We start from the raw sequence: 19255 nt of genomic DNA, 5'->3' as shown, positions 1-19255 counted from the left end.
AACTTGAGCTAATCTACAGTCATGATGGTCGAGAATTTTACCATGTTAAAATTGATTTCGACGCTCACTGTGACTTAGGTCGAAATGAACATGACTTTTCCTATTCAACTTAAGCTAATCTGTAGTCATGATGGTCAAGAATTTTACCATGTTAAATTAATTCAACGCCCACTGGGACTCAGGTCGACATGAACATGACTTTTCCTATTCAACTTAATTTAATCTACAGTCATGATGGTCGAGAATTTTACCATGTTAAAATTAATTTCGACGCTCACTGTGACTTAGGTCGAAATGAACATGACTTTTCCTATTCAACTTAAGCTAATCTGTAGTCATGATGGTCAAGAATTTTTCTATGTTAAACTAATTCAACGCCCACTGTGACTCAGGTCAACATGAACATGACTTTTCCTATTCAACTTAATTTAATCTACAGTCATGATGGTCGAGAATTTTACCATGTTAAAATTAATTTCGACGCTCACTGTGACTTAGGTCGAAATGAACATGACTTTTCCTATTCAACTTAAGCTAATCTGTAGTCATGATGGTCAAGAATTTTACCATGTTAAACTAATTCAATGCCCACTGTGACTCAGGTCAACATGAACATGACTTTTCCTATTCAACTTAATTTAATCTACAGTCATGATGGTCGAGAATTTTACCATGTTAAAATTAATTTCGACGCTCACTGTGACTTAGGTCGAAATGAACATGACTTTTCCTATTCAACTTAATTTAATCTACAGTCATGATGGTCCAGAATTTTACCATGTCAAAATTTATTTTAACGCTCACTGTGACTCAGTGATGTCACGGTATGATAAGATGACGTCATTATGTGATAAATTGACGTCACGATGTAGTCCTATGACGTCAATTTGTGTCCCTGTGACGTCACGAGACGATCCTATGGCGCCATGATCAATCCGGTGACGTCACAGTATAATCACATGATGTCGCTAGGTATTAAACATATAGAAGTCCGCTTGTGGGTGATGAGACGTCACAAATTGCCATAGCACACTATTGGATGAAGACGCTCGCCACGGGCTTCGAGGACTTCCCGCGGGAAGACTTGGGGTGAGTTGGATACATACCGAGGGTCCAGGCCCGTCTTCGTAGGAGACGCTCAGGGAACGTCTTCACCCAGGACGAAGCCTCTTGACTAACGCCCACGGACGAGGTCGCTCGTAAACGAACTTGGCCTCGCATACTCCCTTTCGGTTTCTCGCTTACCCCGAGGATCTTCACGAAACTAGTGAGAGTGGTAGGCGTACGTTGGACGGAAGCAAGCGTCTCCACACTCATGTTCCTAGACGGCTAGTTGATGCATTTGCCCACCGGGGAGGGTGCATCGGCCGACATCTCAGTGGCTCTGAGTGTGTTGGCGGACGTGGAGTTCGGGGTGGACTGGGACGGGTCTGCCCTTGCTCCCACACAGAGACTTTATTGGCTCGGGATTGAGTGGGACACAGTCAGCGTCCTTCGGGTGCTCCCCTGCGCCAAAAGAGCGTGCTTCTCTCACACGTCCTCCCTCCTTCGGTGGCGGGGGGGGGGGGGGTTGCCTCAACTTCGCGACCCCGGCCCTTCCACTGAGCCGCTTGGGGCGCCGACGGCTGGTCCGGGAGGTCGACAGGAGCATACTGCTTCTCCCGCGTGACCTGCCCGGGCCGAGACCCTCAGCACTCCACAGGTTGTTGCGTCCCTGGCTTCGGTCGGGGGCCCTACGCCGGTCGCTCTATCCAGGTTTCAAGAGATCTACGTAGTGTAGCAACTACGCCCACAAGTGTTCGAGTCGTTCTCCCTCCGCTACGGCACCTCAGAGGTGGACCTGTTTGCCTCCCCAAACACGACCCAGCTCCCCCTTTACCTCACCTGCATCCAAAGGACACGCACAGGAGTCCCAGACGCCTTCACGGAGGACTGGAACAGCTGGAGGTACGTATTCATTTTCCTCCTCCAGCGACACTAGTCCTCCTGAAGGTGATGCAGACCCTCAGATCCTTCAAGGGTCAGGTCCTCCTGATAGCTCCCTACTGGCTAACCCAGCCGTGGTTCGGGGAGCTAATGAGATGGGGCCCTTCTCCCCTTCTACTGGGGTCAGCCTGCCTAGCCAACAGCTTTACCGCGCCTCTCCAAGCGTCACTCCAACTTGATAATTGGAGTTTCTACGGGGAGCTCTCAGCCAACTCTTCTCTACAGAGGCAGCAGACAAGATGCTCAGAGCTCACCTTCCGTCCTCAGTGCGGCAGTGTGGGTCCTGCTGACGGAGATTCCGGAACTGCCTTCGGAGACGCGCGATGGTGACCATCTCCGCCAGCATGGTCCCGGACTTCCTGACTTGGCTGGCTACCTCCACCAACAGGGCACCGGCGACTATCTTGCCTCACTATACAGCCCTCACTGATCCGCTACTCTTTGGCATGAACATCCGAGTGCCACAGAGGGCGTGAACCCTCCTAATGAAGGGGATCAGCGCCTCGAGAGAGCCGAGACATCAACCGGTCCTGGCCTGGTCCTTTCATCGTGTTCTGCTGTACCTTGCGTTCGAAAGGGCCATCATGGTGGAAGAACACTTCCCTCGACGCGTCGCCTTTCTGCTCGCCTTGACTACGGACTACAGGGCTTCACAGCTGGCGGCAATCACCCGCCACCCGTCCGTCTCCAAACTGGAGGAGGACAGCTCGGCCCTAACCCTCTCTCCATCACCAACATTCCTGGCCAGGAACGGCCGAGCGGACGATATGATCGGCCCTCTCAGAATACAATCCTTCCGGGAGGGAGGACGCCCACATCCACTGCGCCCGGTCCGTGCGTTCGAAGACTACGTGGACCACACGGAAGAGATTTCTGAGGATCATCTCTTCTACAACTCGAAATTTAGGATTCCCCTAACCCCGAGGTCCGGGCGCACCTGCCCTTCCGCTTTTTGGGAGAGAGCCGACCCGGGCCATGCCCCGAACGCCCACAGCATCAGGGACTTTGTGGCATCGCTGGAGTTTCTCCGCACCCACTCTGTGGTTTGGGTGCGGGACCTAGGGACTGGACATCGACGACTCCCTTGGGGACACGGTGTCTCTACCACTCGGTCGCCCCTGTCCCATGTGTCGCCATGGAAACGGCTCCACCCCTCTCATCTCAAAAAAGTGGAGGGGGCAAAGGGCGACCGAGGAGTGGGGAGGGGCCAGGAACCGTTGAACAGGATACAAATTTCGTATAATTTACGCATTGTGTGAACAGTGCAATGTTGTGCATATCACATTCTTCGGCGTGGGTACTTGACGTTTCTTTCTCCCCTCTACTGAGTGATAAAATGAATAAGTCTCCCATAGGAAAGACACACGTAATAACGGTTTGATTCAGGCTTCACCTCTCCTCCCACCTGTCCTCGTCTCATGCATAGCTTCGCTGTGCAGGTTTCTTTCAGCCGATAATATTTCTTTGTCGCGGCTCGTGCCGCTTAAATTCTTCTTATCGGCTTAAGAAACCTGCACAGATTTAGGGTCCCTCCCTCCTCCCACAGGCGAAGCCTTCATTTCTCATTGAAGTGACGCGACGCCCGGCTCGAGCTAGCCGGGTAAGAAGGGAGGGGATAGGGAGGGGGAGGTGGGGTCGACAATGCGCATGCCTGCACAGAGCTGGGAATTTTTAAATTTCCGATGATTTTGGCCGAAAATTCAAACCACACTCAACCTTCGGGAAATGGCCATATGACCAGGAGTGTGGTATGGGATTATCGCTATAGCTTCGCTGTGCAGGTTTCTTAAGCGATAAGAAGAATTTAAGCGGCACGAGCCGCGACAAAGAAATATTTTTACGGTGTAGAAAAAAAATCTACGCTAAAGTTTCAGCTTTCTTTTAGCGATAAAAAAATATATATATCTTTTATATCTTACTGAATATGTTAGGGCATGGGGGCCTTATATACATTCAAGAATAAAAAAAACTAGAACCAACATTTTGTCAAAGTTTGACAAGTATATCTTGCTGTGGAAGTCTGCACACGTCCGAGAAAAATTAATGCCCAGGTATGGCAACACTCCCGTTCTACACGGCAGTGTAGAAAAACGCGGCAACCCATGTCAGACTATAAAAATAGTCTTTGCAGTGCAGTCTTCCACTGAACCACACTCAGGATCAGGTTAGCGCTTGGCTTTTGTTTGACTTCCTTTGTTTACATCGTCTCTGCTCCGCCCGCTTCTTTCATTTACTTTTCTCTTGTTTTCCAAGGTTTGACACTATTTGATCATTACAAAATTTCTTCTCTAAAGGAACCATGGCAAGGATTTGGGCATATTATTGTGTAAGATGCATTACCCTCAGATAGGGCCATATACGAGCCCTGAGCTCACCCGAGAGGGTAATAGCCGTCAATCACGTGTCCAACACGTGATCCAAGGCTGTGGTGAATCACAGATGGCTTGATAATTCAAAGAACTTCTTATATATTTTTTATAAATTAATGTAATGAAATACAGACAGAAATTTTAGTTTTATGTGAAGGTCGTCTTATACGTCGGAGACTCGGAATATGTAGTATTTCTTCCACCTCCAGCCATTTTTGTTAATCTGTAATCTGTAGAGGTACCCTCAGCCTATCAAAAGGTTAATGAAACCTTTAGATGCACGCAGTTAAATTTTACTTTCCCTACACACACACACACATATATATATATATATATATATATATATATATATATATATATATATATATATATATATATATATATATATATATATGGTTTGTCAATGGAAAATATCGGTAGGTACTGAATTAAAGTGGGCTTTCAAGTCCTTATTGCCTTACATTCTAAGCCAATAATTGAGGAAGAATCAAGATAGAATTGAGGTAAAAATTAATGTAGATATTTATTTCTGGCACTGACATCAGTACCTAGTTTTACTTATGAGTTGTTTTACAGTAGTTTCTATCGAAAAAAGTATTTGTTACTAGTTGGTAACAATAGCAAAGTTACACTTCAAATTCAGATATTGTCCTTCTTGTTAGACATGATTAGGGTGTTTGCCATGTGTATCATCATGCTTCTTCTCGATGTGTTTGGGCTTAGTCACGTGATGGGATTTCGTTTTGTGGACAACGTGATCCTTGTGAGGAGGTTCTTCCTTTTTGGCTTCCTTTGGCGCAGCTACTTTGGCAGTCTTCGGTTGTTTCGCACGGGATGGCATGGTACAATCAGAGGTGTCAACGTTGTAAGGCCAGTCACAGGAAATGATGCCCTGGTTCCACACAAGACCTGGTGGACACTGCTCTTCATGGGCAACTCCATTGAAGCACCAATAGTACTGGTAAGAAAGAAAAAATAATGGGTCTCAGTAGTCCATATATGGGAAGTCGCTCCTGTGGTAAGTGCCAAACACACTGTACTTTCTGGTAGGAGTTTATTGTGTAGGTCTACACACAAGTATGGCCGGAAGTAGGGCATGAGCGCGTCATGATGGCAAGGCTGGGACCCCTAGTATTCGCTGGTGACAGATTGTTTCCGACCATGCTTGTATGTAGACCTACGCAATAAACTCCTACCAGAAAGTACAGTGTGTTTAGCACTTACCACACTCCTGTTGGAAAAAATTGAATGAATCTGTCTCAATAGTCTATATCTATATACAAAGATAAAGTGTTGGGTGGGTGAGTGCTTGCCTTGACTGCCTACCTCCTTTACAAAGGGAAAGAAACATTTTGGTGTATACTTAGATAGATACATGGACCATAGAGAGAGCCAACACTCTCACCTATATGTCCCCCAAGGCCTCAATCAACTCTGATTATTTTCCCCATATTTTCACAAGAGTAGTATCTGCTTGCTTCCTCCTCGTCCATCTCCTCTTGTTAGCACATATCACAGGAACACATTCACACTAATACAACACAAACCATAGTCCAAAGTTTCTTCCCTGAGAGATCTAAAGGAAAGCCTCAAAGATCATTTACTGATATTAGTGTATTACCTTATCACACATTACATGGGGGAAGTAGTCCTGAACAGTACAGTTGATTACACCTGGGGGAAGAGTGGGACCAGGCGTGGTGGTTGTGCTTGGGGTTGTACTAACATTAGGGTCCCATGTAGTAGTTGTTGTAGTGGGTGGTGTCCATACCTGTGGGCCATAGAATATATCCATTAGTCACATGTCGATCAAACGTGGTGTATAGCTTATGAGGATATTAAATGGCTTATTTATTAATAAAGTTAAGGAAGCTTACTCCTTCTGTCGTTGACGTTGTTACATCGGGAACGTCAGGAACAATATAGTCCTTCATTCCTTCATAGAGGACACTGCAAGAATTAATTAATGTTGTGTGTCATATCCATGATTTCATATTATATATCAAGTCATGTAAAACAGTGATTCTCAAACTGAGGTCCATAGACCCTACTAGGGATCAGAGTTCATAAATGGATGTTAAATGATTAAATTCACTATTGAATTGGTCTAATCGAGGATGAGCAACAGCAATATACAAACATGAGATACAAGAAACCAGAGTTTCATAAATGGGATACCACAGATAAAAGAATATTGGGAAGTAGTGGATGATAGATAATAAAACTCATAAATGGATGTTTAATGATAAAATTTACAATTGAATTGGTCTAATCGAGGATGAGCAACAGCAATATACAAATATGAGATGCAAGAGAACTAGAGTTTCATAAATGGGACACCACAAATCAAAAACCAATGGGAATTATTGGATGACAAATGATCAGATTCATTATTGAATTGGTTCTCAGGAGGATGAATAACAACAATACATAAGTATAGGATATATAAAAACACAGGTTGAAAATCCCTGGTGTTTGTAAAAGATTCAGATTCCCTTTCCAATAATATAGTTTTTGAAATTAATTTTTTTCTACTCACGTCATCATTGGGTTCTTTCCTAGTCCACACCAGTTGTTGAAGTCATCTTGGTCAATAGCCCAGGTCATGGCACCAAGGAAACCCACATCTCTAATGTAGTCCATCTTAAGTTTTAAGCTGTCTGGATCTTCATATCCAACCCATTGGTCCCCTGCAGAATAATGCCAGGTTAATGATATTGTTCTGTTTTATAGTGGAAACACTGTGAGTATTTATTGTATTTGTAGTTCTGACTGTGGGAATAAAGAAGAAAATAGTGGATACGTTACCATTATGAGTGTATGGAACGAGCCCAATATCATCGTAACACTTAGACCAGTTGGTATCTTCAATCATCATGCTACAGATCTGGTAAGAAATCAAGTAGGATACAAAGTGACCACCTCCAATCTAATTTAAGAGTATGTATATGACTTCAATTCAAATTCATATGTCATCCTATAGCACAGGTTTTAGTTTCCACATTTCATTAGTTATTTCTTACCTCAAAGTAAGCCAGTGTTCCTTTGGCACCGGTGTAAGGACCAGCATTTCCTCCTCCTTCCCATTTTTTGATGTTTGCGTGGAGGCCGTTGTTGTCTGGGCTGCCCAGAGTGTAGGTTCGTCCATAGAAGGGTGTGCCCACCACCAGCTTATCTCTTGGGCATCCAAACTCCTCCCACAGAAGTACTCCATCGTTCTGGCGGTATTGCATGTGAGAGAATGTAATAGCATATAATGAGACAGAAATGTACAGTATATGTACTGAACATGAACTCCATTAATCTCAAGAGTCAATAAGGGTTCTACCATTAGCAATTGTCTTTCCTTTTAACTGTTATCCTCGACTAAGGACTATTATGGATTTTTTTTTTCACAATACATAAAGTTCACTGATTTTTTATATAGCAGATGGATCTGACGTTTGCTTATTGTGGCACCCAAGAACTTCCACAATAGTACAGCAGATATCTATACTCCACTTTGAATTTCATGTCACATTTTGTGTTTTGTATCCAGGGATTATTCATTCGTAAAATACCATGAAGTATTTAATACTACAGCTTCAGAATCCTTTATTCGAAACGCTTTGGGCCAGAGACAAATCCGAGTTCGGATTCTTTTCGGTTTTCAGAATATGTGTTGATTCTATATCGACAACTGGGGTAGCCTGGGAGTGGGGTTGATTTACATATAATAAATCAGCCTATACAGGAACGCTGAAGGTAGTTATGTACATATTCATAATTATTTCAAGGTTATACATGTGTTTTCAACGCTCAGATTTTACATGAATATAAACAATAACGTTTGTGTACCTCACCTAATTTACTTCCTCACTAGTTTATAGATTCGACTTCAGTCTGTGCGAAAATAAGGTCGAAAACATTAAGTGGGAAAACAACCGTCTGATATAACGAAATTTTCTTTTATTGTTCTTGTAATCTGAACTTTAAATGTTATCATTGAATACCAGTCATACGAACGTTTCCCCCCAAGAAATATATAATTTGCTATATATGAAGTCTTTTGTTGTTAGCTTCTCCAATTGTAGAGGATCGTCCTCACTCGAAAAGTGTTCGGTTCTCGGAAGTTTTCTGTTTTTGGAATTTCGGATAAAGGATTCTCAACCTGTACTACATTTTTAATCAAGTATGAAGTGGTAGGTGAGAGTAGATGTAGCCAAGAGGGTCTTGTCTCTATGTCTATCTGTTAAAGGTGGTGTGTGTGTGGGGGGGGAGGCATGCATAACAGTACCAACCACGTTAAGTTTCTCGTATGCCCACTGGTCTAGCTTTGGTCGCCGATAAAGCATCGAGTGCACGTCTGCGAATCCGCACCAGTTCCCACGTAGATCGTAGGTCGTCAGATGGATAGCGTCCAGCAAGCTTTTCAAGAGTGATAAAGAGAGAGAAAGAGGGGGAGGGATAATAAGACTGTGTTAAAAAAAATAACCACTCATTGATGGGGATGTTGCTGACACACAAGTTGAGAAATGGAAGGAATTAGTGTGACACTGTTCAGAGTTTCCTAAGCTGTCCTGAGTTAGTGCTCACACCTTATTGGTCATTTGTGAGCACATGGTGTTTACAGGCGTGTGTAGGAGAATCCACATGGGAGAATGGAATCACCAAGATAGATAGTCAGACCTGTGCCCCATAGGCCTAAAGAGGATAGATATGATCCTGCATCGGGGACTTCCAAGAATTAGTAAGTTACCTTAAGATAACCACGACAAACATACAAGTCGATCTGTTCATTAAAAAGGATAACGCTTTGGAATGTAAGTATGGGCATAGGGAATGCTATTCCAAGATAATTGTCAAATATAAAACATGTGAGGATGGAGCCTTCATTAGTTCGACGTTTCGCTTGTTACATTTATCTACCTGATCAGCGAAACGTCATAGTTAACAAAAGCTCCATCCTCATATGGTGTTTATTTTGACAGACTTGTCGACAACTTTCAATATCACACCCACTGGCAAGTACCAATGCTAAAGCTCACCCGCACAGCTCGGGCACATGGTAGCCCTCCTGTAATCGGAACTTGGCCACGGGCACGGCGCAGGTGATCTCCCAACCGAGCCCAACTGAGGTGAAGGCTTCTCGCAGTTCTCGTACCTGCGAGAGGACAGGATAAGGTGAAGGAACGCTTAGCGCAAAGCATCTTTGTGATGCACACGAAGAAGATTGGTGTTTTTGGAAAACAGGTGTTTTATTGACCTATTTTATTCGTTGGTTGATTAATTTATCTATTTGTTAGTTTGTTTATTTAGGGGGGTCAGACTTAAGGAGAATAAATTATTACGTATGTGAGAACTGTTAGGCATGATGTGTCGGTGATATAAACGCTGGTCAATTGTGATCGACGAAATCTCGTATAATATAATTACACGAATACTCTCACACATTCTCTCTCTCTCTCTCTCTCTCTCTCTCTCTCTCTCTCTCTCTCTCTCTCTCTCTCTCTCTCTCTCTCTCTCTCCCTCTCTCTCTCTCTCTCTCCTCTCTCCCTCTCTCTCTCTCTCTCTCTCTCTCTCTCTCTCTCTCTCTCTCTCTCTCTCTCTCTCTCTCTCTCTCTCTCTCTCTCTCTCTCTCTCTCTCTCTCTCTCTCTCTTTACGAACTCTAGAATTAAGTTGAGACAACATACAAACGTGAGGAAGTTCTTCTTGTCGGCATATGTGCCACCGCGGTCCGTGGCGCCGGGGTATTCCCAGTCCAGATCGAGCCCGTCGAAGCCGTAGTCTGTCAGCATTTCTGTAGGATAAAGGAGACGCCGACAGGAGCGAGACAAGAGCAGGAATCAAGAAGGAGACTTGTCTTACCAAAGTGATGTGCCCCTGAAAGCATTGGTGACTATAAATCCCATACGTCTCTCATCGCTTGGGGTAGTCTCCCCATAGAGCCCTCTCTAACTCCAATGACAACACTTCATCTCGGCCTCGACCCGCCACTCACCTCCGAAGGACTGGCGCGACACCTCACCGTCTCTCTTTCCGAGGCAACCCTCAGCCCCTTGGAGCTGCCTTAAGTTGAGGGGCGCCCTCACATTCTGATCTCCTGCGGCCACCGCCACCCCAAACAGTGGCATCCTGTGGACACCACCTCCTGATTTCATGTAGGAACTGCTCAGGTCCGCCGCAAGGTTGAGATCCGAGCGGGTGACAACCTCGCAAAACCTAAATCTACCCCTTTCTCTTCTGGATGACAGCCTTCTGACGGAGTGGAACTCAGCAAGGAGGGAATGACCAAATATGGTGAAAAAGGCTGCATCAAAACTGTCATTAAAAACGGGACGAACGTCACAAAGCAAGATGGAAAAGAAAGGAGTCCTTTTTTCAGAGGATTTAGGTGGAGGGAGGGGAGGTGGAGAAATAGCATTAGCCTCCATTAATGACCTGACTTACCTCTCCCATAGGTTGCCTAGCTTGTCAGGGAAGTTTGCAATTAAAGTTAATGTTCGTACTGACTATTTTGGATTTTGTTATGCGGCCAGAAGCGAATTTTTACCCGTTCTCAGCCGCCCAACTTAGATAGAATTCAAACTACTCCAGAGTTTGCCTTCAGCCAGGCCCACATCCCCTACATTCCTGACACACTTACGGACAACACTCGAGATGAGAGCCGATCGCTTTGAACAGAAGAACATAAGAATGGAGGAGCCAAACACTTACGGACAACGCTCCTGATGAATGAATCCCTGCGTTCTTTGCTGCCGACCATCTGGGAGTACTTCTTTCCTCCCTCGGCCCAGCCACCAACCGCTATGGCTGTCTTTATGTTGGGGAACTTCTCCTTAAGTGCCACAAATCGTTGATACCCGTTTTGGTTGATGTCAAGCTGCAAGAGGATCATAGAATTGAATTACTGATGGTATGGAATGAGAGCCACTAAAGGCATGAACCTAAAACCTACCAATGCATTCCCAAGCTTTGTAATAGTACATTTGAAAGAACGAAGTTTTTACTAAAGGCAGTTTCATGCAACTCTTTGAAGACTAATAGGCTAACAAGGTTGCGTATTTTCCCTCATTCTGTCTGCCGTCATACTATTCCATAAATCTCATTGACACCCCTTAGGTAGCGAAGTGATCATGTTCAAAAGACCCGCATTTGGTATTCTTTCTACCCATTCAAATGTGACTTGATAACATTCCTTCTTTCTAACCTCCATGTAATGAGACTTTTAGTGTCTATACTAGTTATAGTGAAGCTTTTAATCTCTATATTAAAAATAGTAAAACCTTTAGTCCCTATATCAAAGTCATGAGCATTAAGGAACCTTTTTATAGAGAACTCTCATATACCAGCATACTTCCATGGATCAATCTAATTCCTCTTGTTACACAGTCCCAGAACCGCCCACCGTCATGCTTTCCAATAGAAACTTTACCTCAGGGTCAAGGACGAGGACTTCCCAGGTGACGTTGGAGAGGCCGCAGAAGGAGTATATGAGATGTGTGCACAGGTCGGCGGGGATGTCCTCTATGGTGTAGCTTCCCTCCCCTGGACGGTATACTCCCCACGACTCGTAGTAACAGACGCGTCGTCCCTGGCGGGAGTCGAGATGTGGCGATGGAGGCTCATGTTCTGAAGACAACAAAATGGGAGCGTTAGTTTTGGTACAAACCTGGACCAAACATTAAGGAAAATAAGCATGTTACTTAAAACGATGATAGTGGGATTGGAGTTGGATAGCCAAGGTACTGGTCACTCACCTCCAGGTCTAGCGTTCCTGGGATCTGCTGAGGTCAGGGCAAAGGCAGAGGCCAGCAGAACCACTGCCACAAGTACCAGGCGCTCCAGCGAGCTTCCTGCCATCTTCGATCGTTGTTGTTAGTTGTCACTCGCCTTGGTCTGTAATGCAAAAGGAAAAGATGTACAGTAAGTCTCGCTTCGTGATGTAAAGTGACTGACGCACTACTTGTCCTACGCAGGGACAGCGTTAGGGCTCGTGCGCAAGAAAATCAGGTTTACCCGCGCAAAGCTGTAATGTCACATGAAAGGTTAAGGAGCCTACGTCAGGAGGCGCTAAGTAGCTGCTGTCGAAGACGTTTCCTTTGCCCCCCCCCCTTTTTTTACGTTTTAAAGACTGTTGGGGCTGGTAGCTAACAATCACTGCTGGAAATCGGAGAGGAGTTGGGGATTCGAACCCACAACTAGGTGAATGCAACACCAGAGCGCTTCCGATTAAGCCACCAGAGAGAGCTCGAGAGTTGTACATTTTAGTATATGTAGTGCCGGCTCTTGTCTTATATTGTCATGTTACAGCTTTAGGAACTTTAAACCAGGTTGTGAGGAGACGGTGTTGATGATGTGTCGCGATAAAAGGTCGAATGGGAAAATAGGGTTCTTTTATTCTGAGTTGGGTTGCACTGATAACAAACCTTTGAGATACTCCGACACCGACAGACTCCTTATCTCGGCTCCTATTTCCTGTAGAGATATGACGTGTAGCACAATCTGCTGTAGATTATTACTCTTTTTGTTACGCCCCTTGTCTCCCTACCTTCCGAAAAGTAAGGAAACCGTAAGGGCGCCGTTTTTGTCAGTTTTAAGCGGACCCTATACGATCAATATTATTGCGCAATATTCCGTATTGTGCAATATTATTGACGATGTAGGGATGGTATTGATAACACAATATATTGAAGACATCAAACGTACAGGCCAAACACGTGTAGTTCTTCTATATCATCCCTATATTATCAATGATATTGTACAATACGGAATATTGTGCAATAATATTGAACATGTAGAGTCCGCTTTAAGCCGAGTGAGGTTAGCTGTCTGTAATGACGTCACGGATTTAACGCCTCCCATATGGCCCTGTTCATACTAGCGGCTTCAGCAGCGGCCGTTCATTTACAATGTAAGTCAGTAGAGGCATTCACACACAACCGCGAAAAAAACCCATGACTATATGGTACCGCCGCGGCTTCCGCGCAGCTCAAACCGCTATACTATTTCAATTATCTCGTGACCCACAAGGTGTCTGCCGTGTTGTCACCTACTGAATCAAAACATTCACCATATACCGGAAGCTGTCCACTACCCTGAGTATATTAACATGGAATATTCTAAATGCATGTTGATTTTTTCATTAAATGGTAGGTGATATGAGTAACCGCTATACATATAAAGAAAAGAAAAGACTAGTTAAGCGATGTGGCATCTCAGGTCAGGCGACGTTGCCCCGCCAACTTTCTTCGGGCCACTTGCAGTCTCTATACCGGTCATACATGCAAATATAAAGAAAACGGTGTCTCCCCCGTTTTCTTTCAAGATGGTTTAGACGTGGCAACGCTGCTGGTTTTGCTGGCCACATCTTATGGGTCAGCAGATAATGGAAGAAGTATATTGTGAACAGGCCCTTAGTCTATATTCAAAATGAGGTATAACGTACCAGGAATTCTTTTCTTATTTTTAGTTTTTGTCCGTGAGGTCGTCCAGGGGTAAAAGAAGAATAAAAAGATAGAAGTTAGAAGAGATTTTTTTTTCAGTGGGGATTAGTTTTTTATCGTAAGAAAATTCTTGCATGGCCTTGGTCTCTAAGATATTAACTGAACAACACTTTTGCGGTCAATACGTAATTTAGTTTTATTATTATTATTATCATTATTATTATTATTATTATTATTATTATTATTATTATTATTATTATTATTATTATTATTATTATTATTATTATTATTATTATTATTATTATTATTACTATTATTATTATCATTATCATTATTATTATCATTATTACTATTATTACTATTATTATTATGTTCATTATTAGTAGTAGTATTATTATTTTTATTATTATTATTATTATTATTACTATTATTATTATTATTATTATTATTATTATTATTATTATTATTATTATTATTATTATTATTATTATTATTATTATTATTATTATTATTATTATTATTATTATTATCATTATTATTATTATCATTATTATTATTATTATTATTATTATTATTATTATTATCATCATTATTATTAACATTATTATTATTATTATTATTATTATTATTATTATTATTATTATTATTATTATTATTATTATTATTATTATTATTATTATTATTATTATTATTATTATTATTATTATTATTATTATCATTATTATTATTATTATCATTATTATTATTACATACATACATATACCCAGGCTTTTTCCCCCTTCCAAGGGAGGTAGCCAAAAAGGGAAAGGCATAAAAACACTCCCACCCATTTCATCCCTAAATACACTCCACACCCCTCCCACCCTCCCTCTCATCTGAGCATCTCCTGGATGACGGGTCATCCCTGCACCCTGCCCACCGCCCTGGGTCAGAAGCAGTGTCGCAAGACACAGCACATCCACAGCAAGGCCGCTTCATTTAATCGGCGACCCCCCCCCCCTCTCCGTCCCCCTTGCATATAAGGAGAGGACGGGGAGAAATCCCTTCGGGCTGCGTCAAAATTTACTCACACATACTACCCCACCCCCCACCCCACCCCCGCCCATTCCTCCTCATGCAATCACAACATCATCCATATACAACCATTCTCCACTCACCTCTGTCTTCCGTCCTCTCCCTTCCTTCCTCAACAGACATTCCCCTCTTCCCCAAAGACCCCTTCACCCCAACCATCCACCTCATCCTAGGACGTCCCCACATGTTTACTTCCTCCCCATCTGTCTTCCATACCTCTTTTACTAGTCTTTCTTCACTCATTCTTTCCATGTGTCCAAACCATCCTAATATTCTTTCATCAAACCTATCTCCCAAATCCTTTTTCACCCCTGTTCTCCTCCTCACCTCCTCATTTCTCACTCTATCCAGCCTAGTAACCCCCACCATACTTCTCAGACACCTCATCTCAAACACATTCAAACTCCTTCTCTCTTCTTCTCTTATGTTCCACGTTTCTGCCCCATACAGTGCTGTTGGCACAATCACTCATTCATACAGTCTCCTCTTCGCATCCATTCCCAAATGTCTATTCCTCATTACACTCTTTAATCCACCAAGGCATTTACTCGCTTCTCTCAATCTACATTCTACCTCCACCTTCACTCCACCTTTTCCTGCTACACTTGCACCCAAGTATCTAAAACTATCCACTTCCTCCAGTCGCTCTCCCTTAATGTTCACTTCCAGTCTACTGCCACTTTCACCCCTTGTACATCTCATCACCTTACTTTTACCCACATTTATCTTTAGCTTTCTTCTATCACATACTCTCCCAAACTCTGCCACCAGCTTCCTCAATCCCTCCTCTGACCCTGCCACAAGCGCAGTGTCGTCCGCAAACAACAGCTGGCTCACCTCACACTTTTCTCCATTTTCTTTAACCATCTCCAATCCCTGACCCACTACCCTAGCATTCACCTCTCGCACCACCCCATCCATGTATAAGTTGAACAGCCAGGGTGACATAACGCATCCTTGACGAAGTCCCACCTTTACTTCAAACCACTCACTCTCTCCATTTCTAATCCTGACACAAGCTCTACTACTCTCATAAAAACTCTTGACAGCTCCCAAAAGCTTTCCTCCTATCCCATAAATCTGCATAACCTCCCACAGTGCCTTTCTGTCTACCCTATCATAAGCCTTTTCCAGATCCATAAAAGCCCAAAAAACATCCTTCCCCTTTCCTATAGCTTTCTCACATATCTGTCTTACCACAAAGATCTGATCTACACAACCTCTACCTGTCCTAAATCCACACTGTTCCTCACTAATTACTCCTTCTGTTCCTCTCCTAATCCTCTCAATTAAGATCCTCCCATAAGCCTTCCCTACTACACTTAACAGGCTAATCCCTCTGAAACTACTACATTCACACTTGTCCCCTTTTCCCTTGTAAAGAGGAACTATACAGGCACTTCTCCAGTCCTCCGGTACTCTACCCTCTCTCCAGCATACATTAAATAACCTCACCAACCAGTCCACCATCACTGAACCTCCCTTTTTCAGACATTCTGCATGGCATCCATCCAGACCAGATGCCTTACCTGCTTTCATCATCTTTACAACTGCCTTCACCTCATCCTTCCTTATTTCTCCTCCATTCTCCTCTCTCATCACTCTCATTTTCTTCGCATTTCCCACTGCAGCTATCTTTCCTTCCCTATCCTCCTTCACATTTAGCAACTCCCTAAAATATTCTGCCCATCTTCCCCTTACTGCCATCTCTTCCATTATCATCTCTCCATCTGTACCTTTTACCTTTTCTTCCCTACTTGATTCGCCTCCTCTTCCTCTCTTAATTTCTTTCCAAAACATCTTTTTATTACTTTCAAAATTTTCTGTCATACTCCTACCCCATTTCACATCTGCTCTCCTCTTTGCCTCCTTTACCTTTTGCTTTACTTCTCTTTTCTTTTCTTTGTACGTCTCATATGACTCCCCCGTCCTCTTTTGTAACCAATCTGTGAATGCTCGCTTCTTCTCTTCTACAACCTTCTTTGTTTCCTCATCCCACCATTCACTACCCTTTCTTCTATTTCCCCCTGTCCTTCTTGTTCCACACACCATCCTTGCACACTTTAAGACTCCCTCCTTGAACCATCCCCATTCCTCCTCCACACCCATCTCTGCTCCATCCTTTACTCCCTCCCACTCCTCCTTCAGCTTCTTTTCGTACTCCTTCTCCTTTTCCTTTTCATTCAAGGAGTTCACTCTAAGAACCTCCCTACCTTTTGTCCCTTTCCTCTTTCTCCATCTATCCTCCACTCTCAGCTTACCTTCCACCAAAAAATGATCTGATATTCCCCTACCCTCTCCCCTTAGCACATGTACATCCTTAACTCTTCCTATCATAATCCTATTTACCACTACATAATCCATTAGCGCTCTATCTACCACCCTTCCCTCCACCACCCTCTCCCATGTGTACTTATGCTTGACTTTCTTCCGAAACACTGTATTTGCTATCATCAACTCTCTTTCTAGACACATTTCCACCATCAACTCTCCACTACGATTCTTTCCTGGAACTCCACACTTCCCAACCACTCCATCGATTGGACCATTTCCCACCCTAGCATTAAGGTCTCCCAGTACTATTACATTGACATTTCTTCCTAAACCCTCTATGCACTCATTTAAATCTATCCAAAAGGCCTCCCTTTCTTCCACGCTCTTCTCACTGCCAGGCCCATATGCACTTACAAAGACCCACATCTCCTTTCCCAGTTTCACCTTCATCCACATTATCCTTTAGGAAACCTCCTTCCACTCCACTACCTGTTTACCTATCTCCTCACTTACTAGAATAGCCACCCCTTCCCTCCCTCGCCCTCTCTTCACTCCTGATAACCTCCCACTTACACTCCCAAACTTACACTCACCCTTCCCTTTCAACTTAGTTTCACTCAAAGCCAACACATCCATCTTTCTTCTCACAAACATACTACCTATCTCTTCCCTTTTACTCTCATCTGTACCACATCCACGCACATTAAAAGACCCAAACCTTAGGGTGCTGGCCCGAGGCCCTCCAGCACCCCTTATGCCTTCACTTTTCTTTTTAGGATATGTGCCCCGTGGGAACTACAGGGAGAAGGATGCCTAGTCCCTCTCCCCGTCCCTTTCTTCTCGCCTCCTACGATCCAAGTGGGATACTTGGTGGCAGTATTCTTTTCCCCCACCACAGGGAATTCCCCCATCACAGAAAGAGAATACTCAGAGAAATGGTACAGGACAGCAACAAGGGGTTGGGGGACAGCATAACGGAGGGACAGTCGTAGTATAAAAGTGTCATCATTTCTCTATGAACAGAGTTTTCCTCTATCATAGACAAAATTGTGTGTGTATCTGGTACGTAGGGGCGCCCCATATAGACCCCTATTATTGTCATTATTACTGTTATTATTGTTATTATCATTATTATTACTATTATTATCATTATTATTATTATTATTATTATTATTATTATTATTATTATTATTATTATTATTATTATTATTATTATTATTATTATTATTATTATTATTATTATTATTATTATTATTATTATCATTATTATTATTATTCTTATTATTATTATTATTATTATTATTATTATTATTATTATTATTATTATAACAGGATCAGTCGAATCACATGGCGTTAGCTAGAATAAAAATTCAGAAAGGTGACACTTCATCAGAAATCTAAATCAAGGTCACATTCAAATTAATAAAATTGTCAGGCAGTGGCATAAATTTCCGTTTAGTGTTCAAGACGACACAAACCGTTATTTTCAATTTTAAATGCGTTTTTCCAAATTAATTTGTCAGAACGATATGAAGGGATGAGGTGGAAATGTATTTTCTATTTATTTAGTTATTTATCTTTTTTTTCGAAATATAAATTATTGTTTTTGTATTTAGCACCGAAAGGGTGGGAGGGAGGGAAGAGAAAATGTGCGTAATTGTCATAAGATAAATTCCCGTTTTCTTTTAAACAAATTTCAAAATCCTTGTGTTCACCCACCGACACTGTTCAACGAAACGTCAGCAGGTCTGAGAATAAAATCTAATTTCTACCTCCAGGTCTTCAGAAATCTAAAAAGAAAAAGAAAAAAAGAAAAGAAAAAAGAAAAAACGCACGAAAGAGGTTTATTGAAAACTTACCTTTGCAGTTGGGACGTTGCTCGGCGAACGGTCCCGGGAAGAATGGCGGGATTAGTCAAGCCGACCTTGCAGAACGCTTCAGCTGAACTGAATTATCAGTTCCAAAACTCCTCCCTTACTCCCTCAGATCTCCCTCACCCCTCCAACTCCCTCCCTCACACACACACACACAATTGAATTTGAGGTTAGGTATGATACTTTGGAGAGACGGGACCCCACGAATGTTGCCTTTTTCCTGTATACTGCAATTAGATAAACACAATTAGG

General features: G+C 42.9%; 1 protein-coding gene across 1 annotated transcript; it reads right to left on the bottom strand.

Moving 5' to 3' along the window:
- Positions 1-4859: 4859 nt before the first annotated feature.
- Positions 4860-19146, bottom strand: LOC143034357 (endochitinase-like). The gene is made up of 13 exons (XM_076200304.1): positions 18989-19146; positions 12096-12234; positions 11771-11967; positions 11053-11218; positions 10029-10135; positions 9383-9498; positions 8636-8762; positions 7379-7573; positions 7164-7242; positions 6895-7045; positions 6233-6305; positions 5977-6126; positions 4860-5313 (listed from the first exon to the last, which is right to left on the bottom strand). Exons 2-13 carry the CDS (start codon positions 12196-12198, stop codon positions 5014-5016), a joined length of 1764 nt encoding a protein of 587 aa, XP_076056419.1. The 5' UTR covers positions 12199-12234; positions 18989-19146; the 3' UTR covers positions 4860-5013.
- Between the last annotated feature and the right edge of the window lie 109 nt (positions 19147-19255).

This window comes from Oratosquilla oratoria, chromosome 17, assembly GCF_046742065.1.
Source record: "Oratosquilla oratoria isolate Oo_2021 chromosome 17, ASM4674206v1, whole genome shotgun sequence".
In the NCBI taxonomy this organism is placed as follows: Eukaryota; Metazoa; Arthropoda; class Malacostraca; order Stomatopoda; family Squillidae; genus Oratosquilla; species Oratosquilla oratoria.
Note: the sequence above shows the minus strand (reverse complement) of the source record. Positions and strands in the feature narration are given on the sequence as shown.

What these genes read in the sequence shown, in the direction of transcription:
- LOC143034357 (XM_076200304.1), bottom strand. Translation starts at nt 12,198, where the DNA reads ATGGCAGGAAGCTCGCTGGAGCGCCTGGTACTTGTGGCAGTGGTTCTG. An exon ending in CATACGAGAAACTTAACGTG is followed by an intron (nt 7,574 to 8,635) that starts GTTGGTACTGTT and finishes CAATACCGCCAG; the next exon opens with AACGATGGAGTACTTCTGTG. An exon ending in CCCATGTAATGTGTGATAAG is followed by an intron (nt 5,314 to 5,976) that starts GTAATACACTAA and finishes CTTTCTTACCAG; the next exon opens with TACTATTGGTGCTTCAATGG.